General features: G+C 43.5%; 1 protein-coding gene across 1 annotated transcript in view; it reads right to left on the bottom strand.

The window, feature by feature from the left end:
- Positions 1-348: 348 nt before the first annotated feature.
- The window catches only part of pip5kl1 (phosphatidylinositol-4-phosphate 5-kinase-like 1), a 30,960-nt gene continuing 15,894 nt past the window's right edge, over positions 349-15,414 (bottom strand). The window contains exons 2-10 of the mRNA XM_079256187.1: positions 14,994-15,203; positions 8,275-8,325; positions 8,013-8,167; positions 5,128-5,252; positions 4,730-4,764; positions 4,594-4,649; positions 4,406-4,518; positions 2,510-2,672; positions 349-886 (exon numbers count right to left, since the gene is read on the bottom strand). Coding sequence (XP_079112313.1) covers positions 445-886; positions 2,510-2,672; positions 4,406-4,518; positions 4,594-4,649; positions 4,730-4,764; positions 5,128-5,252; positions 8,013-8,167; positions 8,275-8,325; positions 14,994-15,203 — 1,350 coding nt within the window. The 3' untranslated portion in view covers positions 349-444. The remainder of the gene's footprint in view (positions 887-2,509; positions 2,673-4,405; positions 4,519-4,593; positions 4,650-4,729; positions 4,765-5,127; positions 5,253-8,012; positions 8,168-8,274; positions 8,326-14,993; positions 15,204-15,414) is intronic.

Genomic DNA, 15,414 nt, shown 5'->3' with positions numbered 1-15,414 from the left:
GTGTGTTCAGCAGACCAGAGCAGGAAGTAGATGGAGGAGGGACTAATTTGCATATTCATAGATCCCCAAACAGTCACGACAAACACGTGCAGTTCCTCTCATTTCATGGCAGAAATGGATTTTTTTCATGAAAAATATATAAAATAAAATTAACCTGATGAGATTAAATATTGATTAAACTATATAAAAAAACTTATTCTAATCAATGTCTGATCAGTCTGTATCCACCCCCCCACCAGCTTAAGAAAAAGATCATCCTGCGAAGACATTTAATGAACTCAAATAAAAGATGCTTTCTGACCGGTCCATCTTTAATCCACTGCATGCAAAAGCATGTTCTGCGTGTTGACTGTCATCCTGGAAGCGAGACGCGGCTTTGAGCATGATGCAGATGAAATCATGCTGACATGTGAGCAGCCGAGCCGGAGTTGCTGGTGGGAAGGTCTACTTGGAGTGGTCCTGAACCCACTGGCAGAGCCTCAGGCTGTAGGTCTGTGGACTCACAGTGGAGAAGGATCGGCCAGGATGTCTCAGTCTCTTCCACATATGCTCCAGCCTCTTCTTAAAACTGTAAACTGTGAAAATGTCAATGATGCCGATGAAGTAGCGCTGCTCTGGGCCATCGATTATGTGCAGAGGGTTCTTTAAGTTGGGTAATAAGCGGCGATTTTGGGCCTTGAAGTCTGGAAGTTGATCCGTTTCACATCCTGACCCAGCAGGCTCTGGACATGCCTGAGAAGAGCTGCTGCTCAGTGCATCTTCAGCTTGTGCTAGCTTCAAGCCATTATGGGATTCAGATGAAAGCAGGCTGGCGCCGTCTTCTAGGACTGCTCCAGGAACAGCAGCGACACTGGCATGCACAGGGCTGGATCCTGGATGCACAGATCTGCAACGACAACAGGAAGAAGCTCCGTCACCATCCTGCACCGCCTTCAGGCACGACTAAACAACCTCCAGGTGTAAAAACCAAGCCAACACCAGAAACTGCTTCTCCTCCACAGCGAGCAAACCTTTTCCCATCTGCACGGTCTCTCCAGTCGGACCTTTCAGGAGAAAAAACATTAAACACAACAGAAACTATACAGATACTTTGTTTATTTCTGCTGTTTGGAGCTCCTTGTGCTACTATTAATCTAACATCCTCACAACACTAACTCTGCTTTTTGGTCTGGTTTTGCATCAGAAACATCTTCTAGCCTTTATTCCAGCCATAGAAGATCATTACTTAAGTTCTTTTCAGACTGACGCTGAACTTTCTGCCCTCAGGCTGCTCCTGATTGGATGTCACAGTCAAGTTCAGCTCTCTGATTGGTGGAAAGTTTGACAGGAAGTGTCTTCATCATCATTTCCAGATGATAGTAGAGATACACACCACCTTTTCTGAGAAACTGATGATGATATAAATAATAATGAAAAATAAAAGACTTTGTATGCTTATAATAGCAATAAGATATTTTCCAAGTTTCTTGTATAAAATTCATTCATTCATTCATTTTCCGAACCACTCATTCCAATTCAGGGTCGTGGGGAAGCTGGGGCCTATCCCAGCCGGCTTTGGGTGACAGGCAGGGTACACCCTGGACAGCTCGCCAGTCCATCGCAGGGCCACACAGAGAGACAAACAACCACACCCACTCCTAGGGAGGAGTTAAGAGTGACAATTAACCTATCATGTGTGTGTTTTGGATGGTGGGAGGAAGCCGGAGAACCCGGAGAGAACCCACGCATACACAGGGAGAACATGCAGACTCCACACAGAAAGGCCACTGACCAAACCAGCCAAGGATTGAACCAGCAACCTTCTTGCTGTGAGGCCACAGTGCTAACCACTGCGCCACCGTGCAGCCCTTGTATAAAATTCTCTCTAAAAAAAATCTATTCAGAAATTTGTTTTATGTGTCAGAAAAAGATTATTTTCAAGAGTTTTTAGAAACCAAAGAATCCCTGTGAATCTGACAGTTAGTATGATCCTGCTGGACGCCGTCATGTCTTCACCACCCAGTTAAAGTCTCCTGGATACGCCACTGAACTTCAGAGACAGTTGTGTGTGAAAATCCCAGTAGATTTCTTAAACACTCAGACCAGCAACATCCAGGTCACTTAAATCATCCTTCCTCCTCACTGTGGTGCTCAGTTTAAACTTCGACAAGTCGTCTTCACCATGTCGACATGAATACATGAGTTGCTGACGTGTGATTGGCTGATTAGATATTTGCATTAACAGAAATTTGAATGAGTGAACCTGATAAAGTGAGTGTGTGTGTGTGTGTGTGTGTGTGTGTGTGTGTACAGTATGTACGTATGCATGCATATAAACATTTAAAGGTTAGTTGTATCTCTCAGACATGTTTTGAAGGACAATAACTCCCTCTAGTGCACACAAACAATTATTTTTCCATTTTTTCCTCCTTGTTTCAGTTCTTCCACTGAGGTGTCACAGGCGGAAGTAAAGCTATAAGAACCCAACATGACAGACATAGACAGGCAGAGAGAGAGGAAAGATACTGACTTTTTGGTTCTCACAATGAGGGAAGCAAATGAGAGGTTCTGGTGGCGCTCATCGTGGTGCAGGGGCTGATGGGCCAGCAGGAGGCTGTAGTCCAACACGTTGAGCCTGCAGAGGAAGTTTGTGTCGATCTCCACCTGCTGAAGGAGCCAGGAGCGCTGACGGTCTGAGCACACATACAGAACAGCATTACTGTCTCACTGTTCAGACACATATACATGCAGCAATATTTGTTTTTCCTGTCATAAATCAATCTTCCTATTTTCATGAGCAGTAAAAGATCATGACAAGATTTTAATCAGAATCTTATCAAATGAAACATTATCACATCTCTCATATCATAGAGTCTAAGATTCATGGTCTGGTTCAGAAAATCTCTGTTGGTTCTGTACCTTGTGACAAAAAACCACAGATTTATTCATTTGTTTATTTAACAAAAGGCAGTATATAACATTAGGCTCATTCGTAAATCTTATCCCTGTTTGGGAAAGAGGATAAAGAAGGAAAAAAGAGTTCCAGCACGCTCTCCGTTCGGTTTCCATGGCGACGAAAAACGCGTGGTTTTAGAGAGTTTTTTCTACTTGGAAATCCTTGTGACGTCCCGGGGGATAAGGTTGGGTGATTGGTTACCTTCTACTGGTTAACAAGGGCATGTACAAATACATCAGGCGGGTGGAAAACGTGGGATAAAGTTATTTCCAACGATGGCTGGTGAGTTTACCAAAGAGAGACATCCTGCTGCATTCGTTGCTGTGGGTTGCTGTTTTCCACTTCGTTTTCAGGCTCTGATTCAGGTTCCAACATGTAGGGCTGGATGCTATGTGTTGACATTGTAGTTTGTTTTTTTATTGAGTTCATATGAGCCTAATCCTTCTGTTTATGAGACGTTACAATGATGGTGAAAGCAGGTGCGGTGCGCGCTCCCGATGTAGTGCAGTGGCGGGAGGCGGGGCTTAATGCGGAAGAGTCTCAATCCACTCGTTTTGCCCGCAGGCTGATCTGACAGCCTACGGAGAGGGTCGGTCTGAAGTAAATAAAGCCATTTGTGACAATAACTCCATCAATCCCAGCCCTTCTGGGCTCAGAAATAAAAATAAATTAGCCTGAAATGCACATAATAGTTCCACTTTAAAGTAGCAAAAACCAGGAAAGTTTCTATCCCGTCTCATTTTCCTTGCTTTTCCATCATATTTGTTTGTATGCTGGACTCATCCTTAAAGGATTTAATTTTCTAAAATGACATTTTTATCCTCAAATTCCACAATTATCCACTGCAAAAGGTCCCCCGGATGAAGCCTGATGAAGGCATCCGAGACACCCTCAAATAATCTCTGCATTACTTTTTAACCCAAATCAACTCAAACCCATCTTAACCAGATCCAAATCAACTCAAACCAACCTAAACTAGATCCAAATCAACTCAAACCCATCTTAACCAGATCCAAATCAACTCAAACCCATCTTAACCAGATCCAAATCAACTCAAACCAACCTAAACTAGATCCAAATCAACTCAAACCCATCTTAACCAGATCCAAATCAACTCAAACCAACCTAAACTAGATCCAAATCAACTCAAACCAACCATAACCAGATCTAAATCAACTCAAACCGTTTAAAACACACCCAAACTCATCCAAATCTTAGAAAAACCAAACCTAATCCATCCAAACCAAACCAACCCCAAACCTACTCAAACCCGGTATATACCTGATCCAAATCAATCCAAATGGACTCAGTCCAGAGCCACATTTCAGTTCAATCCAGGTAACCAAAGTCCAGTTATAAACCAAGTAAATCAAATCCATTACAACCAGTTCCACCCAGTAGAGAAAACAACACGATGAATGACTTGAGGAGTGATGCTAATGCTAACGCTAACAGACAACCCCTCCTTACCCAGAGTGATGAATTGGCCGTCAAAGTTCAGATCTTTAAGAACCACAATGATCTGGCTCCCCTCTGGTGTGGGCTCAGTCCAGCGACTCACCTCGCAGCCCTTGATGTCGTACCTGTCAAAAAGCACACATTAGTCCACACAAAAGGGCGCCTGAAGGTTCATGGATTATTTTCCAGTCCAAACTTGCCTGGCATTGATCCGATCATCTGGATAAAACACACTTTGCATGACAATGAAGTATTTCTGTAAAGGACATGAGAGAAAAGATGTTCACGCTTTCGGTGTCTGAGTTTGGGAAGAAAAAGCTGGAATGTGATCTGTACCTTCCGGCTGCCTGGGATTCGGATTCTGTGAACCCCTAAAAGTAAAAGAGAGACATGATTCTGTGAAGACCATCATACAACAGGCACGTTTCAGAAAATGATTCTGCGTCTTTGAGCTGCAGTTTGGTTTTAAGCAGCATTAGCAGCAGAGAGGAGACCAGTTTCCTTCCAGATCAGCCAGCAGTTTGTGCTGAAACCAGTATAATTCATGTTCCAGTTACTTCAGGTATGAAATTCAGACCTGCAGAATTGGATCATATAGGGTCAATAAGCTGAGCTGATTTGTTTAAGTATCACCATGAAATCAGTTTCTCATTGTGTGTGTGTGTGTGTGTGTGTGTGTGTGTGTGTGTGTGTGTGTGTGTGTGTGTGTGTGTGTGTGTGTGTATGTTTAGTACCTAAGAACTTGACCAGCAGTGAATGAGGATACTTCTTCAGGTGCTCCATATAAATTTTCAGGTTGGCCAGAAGGAATTTTATTTCCCTTTTGTTCTGAGTCTTCAGAAAGAAGCGTTTATCATTTCTAGAAGTTAAAAAACACATAAAATCTCTTCATGTATGACTAACTCCTCAAAACATGAGTCTAAACACTCTGCAGACTCACATGTATGACTGCATCCTCATTCCTAAGTAGACAGCAGATTTACACGTTACGTTATGCTAACAAGACGGGGCTCTGAATGAACTTTTAGACCACCAGGCAGTGAGACTGGTAGAAAAAAAAAATCCAGATCATCAGTGAAACTGAATCCATTTATTCATTTCTTTAAAATATTCTTCTGGATGTTTTTTTTGTTTTTTTATGGAAAAGTTAAACACTCTCTTTTCAGACAAGGAATAAAGTAACTTAGTAACCAGTTTCTAACCATGCAACCACCACATTTTTTATTTTCGTTCTACATATCTGAGTAAATCGAAATTTCTCTCCTCATTCAGATGCATTTTGTTCATGCAGAAGCCAATGTTCCAGTTATCTACAAAAGACCCCGGGTACCTAGATGAGGTCCGATGAAGGTCTGTTAGTCTTCATCACTTCACCCATAACTTCTCTCTGCATTACCTTACCAACAAAGCCATTCCAAACCCCTTAAAACCAAACTAAATTCCTACCCAAACCCTTTCAAACCATACCTAAAGCCTTACAAACCCTACCCAAACCCTTTCAAACCCTACCCAAACCCATTCAAACCATACCCAAACCCATTCAAACCATACCCAAACCCTTTCAAACCATACCTAAAGCCTTACAAACCCTACCCAAACCCATTCAAACCATACCCAAACCCTTTCAAACCATACTTAAAGCCTTACAAACCCTACCCAAACCCTTTCAAACCCTACCCAAACCCATTCAAACCATACCCAAACCCTTTCAAACCATACCTAAAGCCTTACAAACCCTACCCAAACCCATTCAAACCATACCCAAACCCTTTCAAACCATACCTAAAGCCTTACAAACCCTACCCAAACCCTTTCAAACCCTACCCAAACCCATTCAAACCATACCCAAACCCATTCAAACCATACCCAAACCCTTTCAAACCATACCTAAAGCCTTACAAACCCTACCCAAACCCTTTCAAACCCTACCCAAACCCATTCAAACCATACCCAAACCCATTCAAACCATACCCAAACCCTTTCAAACCATACCCAAACCCATTCAAACCATACCCAAACCCATTCAAACCCTACCCAAACCCTTTCAAACCCTACCCAAACCCATTCAAACCATACCCAAACCCTTTCAAACCATACCCAAACCCTTTCAAACCCTACCCAAACCCATTCAAACCATACCCAAACCCTTTCAAACCATACCTAAAGCCTTACAAACCCTACCCAAACCCTTTCAAACCATACCCAAACCCTTTCAAACCCTACCCAAACCCATTCAAACCATACCCAAACCCTTTCAAACCATACCTAAAGCCTTACAAACCCTACCCAAACCCTTTCAAACCATACCCAAACCCATTCAAACCATACCCAAACCCATTCAAACCATACCCAAACCCATTCAAACCATACCCAAACCCATTCAAACCCTACCCAAAGCCTTACAAACCATACCCAAACCCATTCAAACCCTACCCAAAGCCTTACAAACCATACCCAAACCCATTCAAACCATACCCAAACCCATTCAAACCATACCCAAACCCATTCAAACCATACCCAAACCCATTCAAACCCTACCCAAAGCCTTACAAACCATACCCAAACCCATTCAAACCCTACCCAAAGCCTTACAAACCATACCCAAACCCATTCAAACCATACCCAAACCCATTCAAACCCTACCCAAAGCCTTACAAACCATACCCAAAGCCTTACAAACCCTACCCAAACCCATGTACCAGTACGCTCAAGTCTGCACACAGTTAAGAGATGGATGATCAATTTCTTTTATTATACCTTTTTAATTTTCCTAGTGTAGACATCAGGTGGTTGGAACACCCACAACTTTATTGTAACTGGGAGTGCAGGATGGAAATAAAACCCTTTCTATGACATGTCATCAAACAGTGTTAGTGAATTCCTTCGTTCATCACATTGATGGAGGTCTAGTTCTTTATTAATAGTTTAGTTTATCTTTAACACATTTTATTTGTGTTTTTTCCTTTTTCATAATAGCCTTATTTCTATTGGTCTTTACTTTAGATAAATGCAGTTTACCATGTTAATTAAACCTTTATATGAACACAGAAGCACAGCAAGCACATCTAATAAATAAAGACCAAAGTTTGAACATGGAAATGCTTCAGATAAATTGACGGATATTAAATTTTACAAATTCTGCTTTCAGTTTTTCAATTTCTTATTTAATTTAATTTAATTATTTTTTTCAGTTTTCACAAATTTCTCCCATTTTTACTGATATTCCTGATTTAAATCCGCCTGTCTTTTACTGAACTCGTCTGTACCACAACACAGTCTTCAGCATGTCTGCACACCTTCCGTGTTTCACATAGTGACTCGATCCTGACATGTGATTCGCTGTGCGGGGTGTCCATCAAACTGCTGTTCTGTCTCCTGCCTGCTGAGCAACAGAGGCGGAAGATTCGGATCTCTGCGATCCGAGTCGACTCCTCTCGTTCACTACTTCATCGCCTGCCAAAGTGGCTGTCAATGTTTTTAATAATACCCACCAAAAGGAATTTAACCTGCATTTGGTGGGAATTCATTTAGAGTCCTGCTAACATATATAGAGAGAGTCTTTGGCCTTAGTTTGTATTGATGGAAACTGGTGTTTTTGCAGTAATGTGTGCTGACTGACGTCAGGAAGAAGTCGGCCTTGCTCTTGGAGTTGCTGATGAACTGGAGGTAGCAGTTTTCAGAGCAGAGCGACTGCTGATATTCCTGCTCCGTCATCCCTAAAGATCCCCGAAAGCTGGCAAACACCGGGCCTGCAAAGGTCTCCATCGTAAAATTCTGCAAACACACACACACACACACACACACACACACACACACAAATACACTAAGAGAAGAAGCAGGAAAGTCTCTGAAATTACAAAGCTGATGAGTAACAAACATACCTTGTGGATCTTTGTGACCTCTAAGCTGAAGTCCTCGTCTGACAGGTCGGTCTGCAGCGGGAGGAAGAAAGACAAGAAGCTTCGGCTTTAGTTTGGACGTTCTGGAGGTTACATGAAACAGCCTGACAAGGATTCTGAAAAACTGTTAGTGTGTCTGAGATAAACTGGACCTGAAGGTCTCTGGTTCTCCTCTCCCTTCTGGAAAGATCTTATTCCAGTCTGACAAAGTAGTTTCAGTTCAGTTCAGCTTCATTTGAAAAAGAGACTAGTCTGGCAGAGGGTCTCGTCCTGGTTCCCGACAAAGTTTCACTCCCATCTGAAAGTGTTTTCATGTCTAACAGAATGTGTGGGACTTCCAGGCATTTCACTTCTCATGGGGGTCTTAAGAGGGCTGGTGGACATGGGAAGATGCTGTTCCTAGCAACACACCTGGTTACCAGACCAAAAACACCAACTTCACCAACAAGGTGTGGATGACCACGTACTGGTGTGGATGACCACGTACTGGTGTGGATGACCACGTACTGGTGTGGATGACCACATACTGGTGTGGATGACCACATACTGGTGTGGATGACCACGTACTGGTGTGGATGACCACGTACTGGTGTGGATGACCACGTACTGGTGTGGATGACCACGTACTGGTGTGGATGACCACATACTGGTGTGGATGACCACGTACTGGTGTGGATGACCACGTACTGGTGTGGATGACCACGTACTGGTGTGGATGACCACGTACTGGTGTGGATGACCACGTACTGGTGTGGATGACCACGTACTGGTGTGGATGACCACGTACTGGTGTGGATGACCACGTACTGGTGTGGATGACCACGTACTGGTGTGGATGGTTCATATGCTGGTTTAAAGAAAATATTTAATGCTCAGATTCTTCTTTAAAGTTCATTTAGGATTTAATCACAGCTGCATTCATTATAATTCAGCCTTTACTGCAAATGAGATTTATGGGCAAATTGTACAAACTTGCAGCTTTTTCCTATAAACAAATCAAACAAAAACCATTTAAACAGCCAAACACAACCAATATCTTAAGCAGTTTCTCCAAATTGATCAGAAAATGAAACTTTCAGAGAAGAACTGCAGTCTTAAAATGGTGACAACCAGATTTAGTACTTAGTGACGCATCCTTTTGCTTGAATGAGCTGCTGCAGACATGCTGCATTGCCAGACAGCAGCTTCTGGAAGCGGTCCCGTGGGATCTCAGCCCATTCCTCGTGGATAAAAGTCTCCAGTTCATTCATGTTCTTGGGTTTGCGTGCTGCAGCTGCCTTTTTTTTACATCCCACCAAAGATAAAGATTTTCAGTGCAGTTCAAGTCAGGCGACTGTGATGGCCGCTCTAGGATCTTCCAGGACTTCTTGTGAAGACAAGCTTTGGTGGACTCTGAGGTCTGCTTGGGATCATTGTCCTGCTGGAAGGTCCAGTGACACCCAAGCTTCAGCTTCCTCACAGACAGCTTCACAGTTCTCCCAGGATTTCCTGATACGTGATTGGATCCATCTTGTCCTCCATACGCTGCCAGAGGAAGCAAAGCAGCCCAGAGCATCACTGTTCCACCGCCATGCTTCACTGTAGACAAGTCGTTTCAGCGTTTGCTTCATTCTTCCTCCTCCAGACCTTCCACTGATCCATCAGCCTGAGAGTTCCAGTTTAGTTTCACAGAGCAGCGTCCCACAACCTCTTTGACTTATTTCTGTGGTGGTTGGCAGACTGGAGAGGACGTTTCTTATGGTGATGTTGGTGGTACGTCCTGGAGTTCGGATATGGAGCCCTCCAGCATGGAGCCTGAACCCTCAGCGCCTGCTGCCACCGAGTCTTCCTGCAGGTCTTCTGCAGTCAGTCGAGGGTTTTTCACCACCGGCCGCCTCAGGATGCTGATAGCAGCCTGATAGCCTCCTCTTTCTGCCACGTCCAGGCAGTGCAGCCGCTGTTCCTCCAGCTGAACCTGCATCTCCAGGATCCAGCTGCTGTTCCTCCAGCTGAACCTGCATCTCCAGGATCCAGCTGCTGTTCCTCCAGCTGAACCTGCATCTCCAGGATCCAGCTGCTGTTCCTCCAGCTGAACCTGCATCTCCAGGATCCAGCCGCTGTTCCTCCAGCTGAACCTGCATCTCCAGGATCCAGCTGCTGTTCCTCCAGCTGAACCTGCATCTCCAGGATCCAGCCGCTGTTCCTCCAGCTGAACCTGCATCTCCAGGATCCAGCTGCTGTTCCTCCAGCTGAACCTGCATCTCCAGGATCCAGCTGCTGTTCCTCCAGCTGAACCTGCATCTCCAGGATCCAGCTGCTGTTCCTCCAGCTGAACCTGCATCTCCAGGATCCAGCTGCTGTTCCTCCAGCTGAACCTGCATCTCCAGGATCCAGCTGAACCTGCATCTCCAGGATCCAGCTGCTGTTCCTCCAGCTGAACCTGCATCTCCAGGATCGTTCAAGGCCTCTGTTCTTTTTCCATCCTTTCCTTAATTAAAGCAATGATCTCTCCTCTGAAGGTTTAGGACCATTCTCTTGACTTTGCCGTTTCTAACATGCGTTTATGGTAAAAAAAATCCAGGTATTTCAGGTGTTCCAGCTGAATACACACCGGATACAACCAAGCAAGGTTTTCATTAGTCCCATCAGGTGTGCTTCAGACCTGATTTGCTTCCAAGACTTCTCTTCAGAGGGTTGAATCATTCTGACCCTAAAAGAGGCATTTTCTCTTGAATCTGGAGAAACCACTTTTATAACTTACGTTGATCTGTTTAAATGCTTCTTGTTTAACTGTTTATAGCAACAGCTGATAGTTTGCAGAGGAGGCGTAATCATTTTGACTGCAGCTGTTTATGATTTTTAACTCTCTAAATGCCGGTTAACTTCAATAATGTTTAATAATTTGATGATTGGAACGTGAATGTTTTTGTGCTGGGACCAGTCTGGGATGTGCCACAACAAATCCCAGACTGCCAACAACACTGATTAGAAGTGATAAATGCAGTTTAAAAGATATGAATAAATAACTGATGAGCCAGAGAGAAAAGGAAGGAGCCAAATGCCGGTTAGCTAGCAGGTAATGAAGTCTGGAGTTTTTATGATGAGACAGTTAATAATCCATATGAAGAATATTGTGACAATCAAAAGAGAAAATTAAAAGGATCCAAGGAGTCAAAACCAAAGAGTTTATATGCAGAATGAGCAGCAGGCGAGGAAATCAGCAGAGAAATCAGGTGTGAAGAACAGGAAGTGAGAAGAACAGCAATAAACCTACAAAATAAAACAGGAAATAAGACCAACAACACAGGAAGAGAGTCTGAACTGAAACCCGCTGACTGTGGCAATAACCTGCATAAACACCCCCCCAAAACACAAATATGACATTATGTTGTTTACTTTTTTACCTCTGAAGTTGTCAAACATGCAACTCAGAGAGAAAACACACTTTTTTAGACCTTTCTGTCCACATGCACCAACCTGAAGGTCTCAAGCTGGTTCTTTCTGGTTTACAATGTGATAAAAACCAGATTTACAACAACAAACACAGCAGACATCGTCCCGGGATCGACCCTACAGTCCCGATGCAGGTCTTTCCCACACCAGGTGACCTTAGCTTCCATCTCTGGAGAAACTGTCAGACGTTGGACGAAGCTGCTCTGAATGTCTCAGAACTCTGGTCAAACAACTAAATCAGCTGCGGGACTCTGAAGCTCGTCTTCCCTCCATCATGTGGGGTGTGGGCTGTGTTTTGGTGTACAGTTCACAGAGGAATTCAGCCCCCCCCCTCCCACACACACACACACACACACACACACACACACACACACACACACTGCTTCACCCTAATCCCACTGAAATACACTCTGCTCACTCAGCAGGCTGATGCAGCAGCGTCCTGACCGCTGGATCCACACACACGTTAAAAAATAAAACACTGTGCTGCTGTCATTTCTTTCTACGTGCGTTAAATATTCTTCCCTCACGCCGTGATCGGGATCATCACACGCAGTGATGTGAAGATTTCTGTCTAACACGGCAGATTTAGTGGCTCCTCCTGCACCGTGGGGACACATCTGTCATTTGCTCCGGTGGTCTGGACCAGACCTGCTACTGCAACACCAGGATGTTTCCAGCCTACTGACCCCCCCTCAGAAAACCCCCGGTCCTCCTGGGGTCCATGTTGCACGCTCTGTGCTTGTTGTGTTGCAGAGGGACGAGCTCGACGACATCAGACTCTGTGTTTGTGCGTCTGCAGGGTAAACAGTAACGGTTGTGTGTCTCACTGGGGATGCAGATGATTAATGTTTGTATTTATCACAATGTAAACATGGTGAAACGATGCAGCTTATGCTGTTTATGTGCATGACGTTTCCTCTTTATCGGGGTTTCTAACGAGCCTTTTTACACACTGCATGTACATGATGTGTGTAAATGTGATTAAAAACACAATATAAGTGTTTATAAATCTCATCAACCTTCGATCTTTTCTCCCCAACAACATAAAAAAACAACAAAAAACTGAAACTTTTTACCATTTCATGGAGAATAAAATGCAACATGTATGTTAAGCGTGTTTAACGTGTAGCATCCCCTCTTCTTACTGATGAACTACATAAAAACATTTTCACACCAGTTTCAGTTGCTTTTTTAGCTCTTATGTACAAAAATCATAACAATAATAATCTCAAGTGAAAAAAGTATTTACAAAACAAAAATACACAAAAATACTTCTTTTCTTTTAGTAAAATGACAAAAATGAGAAATTTATATGAAGAGAAAAGCATCAGCTGTCCGTCCCAGTGACATGTTAGCATGTTCTCCCCGTGTTTGCTTCTCTCCGCCGTACCAACACATGCATGTTAGGTTCAGTGGGTCATAGAAATTCTCCCTAGGAGTGTGTGTGCGTGTGTGTGTGAGTGGTTGCTTGTCTCTGTGTTGGTCCTGTGATGAACCGGCAACCTGTCCAGGTGTACCGGCCTCTCGCCCAGTGACTGGGAACGACTCCAGCTTCCTGCGACCCTGAATCTGACTGAGCGGTGAAGAAAACGGATGGATGGAAATTCGACCATCATATCTCTGGTTTTACGGCCCATTAACATCAAACTGGGAGAGAGTTTCAACTGGTTTATGCTGCGGTAAAGATGCCACCATCATGCTGTCTCCGTCCTCCTACTCATGTTCAAACTGGAAGTTATTTACAAACCAGTTTGTCTGACAAACATCTGCTTCAATTCTGCTAAATTTGAGCAGCTGGTTATTGAGAGAAGAGGCAACGGACCAACTCTCCAACCATCCTTCTGTTCATCGCAGATTCTCATCGTTTAAATAATACACAGAGATGTCATCCTTCAGACATCTGATGATGCATGATGGGATCACACAACATCATCACATCACACAGATGTAAAAACCAGACAATCTGGAGCTGCTGCCAGCTGTTGGCATTGATGATGGCATTGAAATATGACTGTTTCATTTTAATAATATGCAGAGAATAATCTGTAAACAGGTTGATGTCGGAAAATTCTTCACAAATACCATCAGTGATTCACAAAGCACAGTTGCAGATCATCAAAGTCTCCAGCATCCAGTCCCATGCATACAGAGATTCCTTCTGAATCTTTTGAGTTATTAAACACTGAGATAGTGTGATCCTGTGATCATTTCAAGATCTTTTTTCTGAAATTGTTCCAGTTTCAGACCCAGTTTGTGTCAGACTGATGAAGGTCTGTGCATCTTTCCATCTGAGAGACTCTGCCTCTCTGAAATGCTCCTTTTATATCCAGTTTTTTTTAATGACCCGTTGCCACCGTACCTAATAATTACTTGTCAGATTCTTCTCTAATTGTTTTTGATTTGTACTAATTACTTTTCCAGCTTTTTGTTTCTCCTATTCCTGCTTTTTACTGATGTGTTTCTGCCATCAGATCTAAAGCGAGCTCATATTTCCCATGAAACGGGGACAAGTCTCAGTTTTAACGTCTTATATGAGGTTTATGTTCAGCTCCAAACCCTGTTAGTTTTACTGTAAGCTGACTCTTGACTTTTGCCCCTGGCACCTTCAGTGCTGTAATAACTGACAATCACAACATAGTTAATAGTATATGCAAAATCTGTCTGTTTTGTTTTGTTATTTTTATTTGATTAAAACGTTAAACAATTACCACATTTAAAAAATGAATTTTCTGGCCGTTAGTCCTGTATGTGGGTATTAAAATGTTATTGTCATTTTCCAGTTGTTTTATCATCAACAAGGCGTGCACCATGGTTCAATATAAATCAACTAATTATTACCTGGTGATGCAAAATAGCAGATCTATATTTGTTAAGATATTGTTCAATCATACTTTTCTAATAAAATATTTCCCATTGGAGTTTGACAGCAAATCCACAGATGTGAGCGTGACTTCCAGCAGTTTAACTCTCTTCTTCTCTGTCGTGGTAAAGTTTAATAAAAGAGCTTCTAAACCTCCGGCTGTGTGTCGGTACGGTCAGCTCCACAGCAGCTGTTCTTCCCCCCCATCACAGATATCTGACCCTGACCTGCAGTCCCATAACCGGTTATAACTCAATAATCTGTAAACTTCACTCTTCATCACATCGTCATCACATCTGATACAACACCTGTAGAGTATTCTGCTTATAAACTAACCTAACTCCTCCCAGTTAGCTGCTGTTTGGCTTTATAACATGTGACTGGAGTGGTGCTGGTCCCTACTCACTGGAACTGGGGTGTCAATGGTGCTCTGGATGGCTGCAGCCAACCCTTCCTTCATCATACACGTCAGACTGTAGAACTCATGCTGCTCGTCGATCTCAAACAAGCCCAGAAGTTTCCACTGCTGCCTCAAGCCTCCCCACCTCCTCCTCTTCACCGAGCGCTGACGAAGAGCAGGCATCCCTGGAGCTCCTGCAGCTGCCGCCGTCGCCATCTGGGACGCAGAACAACAGAAAACACACGTGCGACTCTGAAACATGTGACTGCTGCGGTCTGAATGGACACGAGGGTTTCAAAGCTCCAACAAAAAGAAATCAAAGAGTAAGTGGAGGCCAGAGAGGCTGGTGACAAACACCCGACACAGCAGTGGAGTCTTTAACAGGGTTGCCATGGAGACCAGCACAATGGGATAAAAGCTCTGTGGG

Source organism: Telmatherina bonti, assembly GCF_933228915.1.
Source record: "Telmatherina bonti genome assembly, chromosome: 17".
In the NCBI taxonomy this organism is placed as follows: domain Eukaryota; kingdom Metazoa; phylum Chordata; class Actinopteri; order Atheriniformes; family Telmatherinidae; genus Telmatherina; species Telmatherina bonti.
This window is presented reverse-complemented; position numbering and strand designations above follow the sequence as displayed.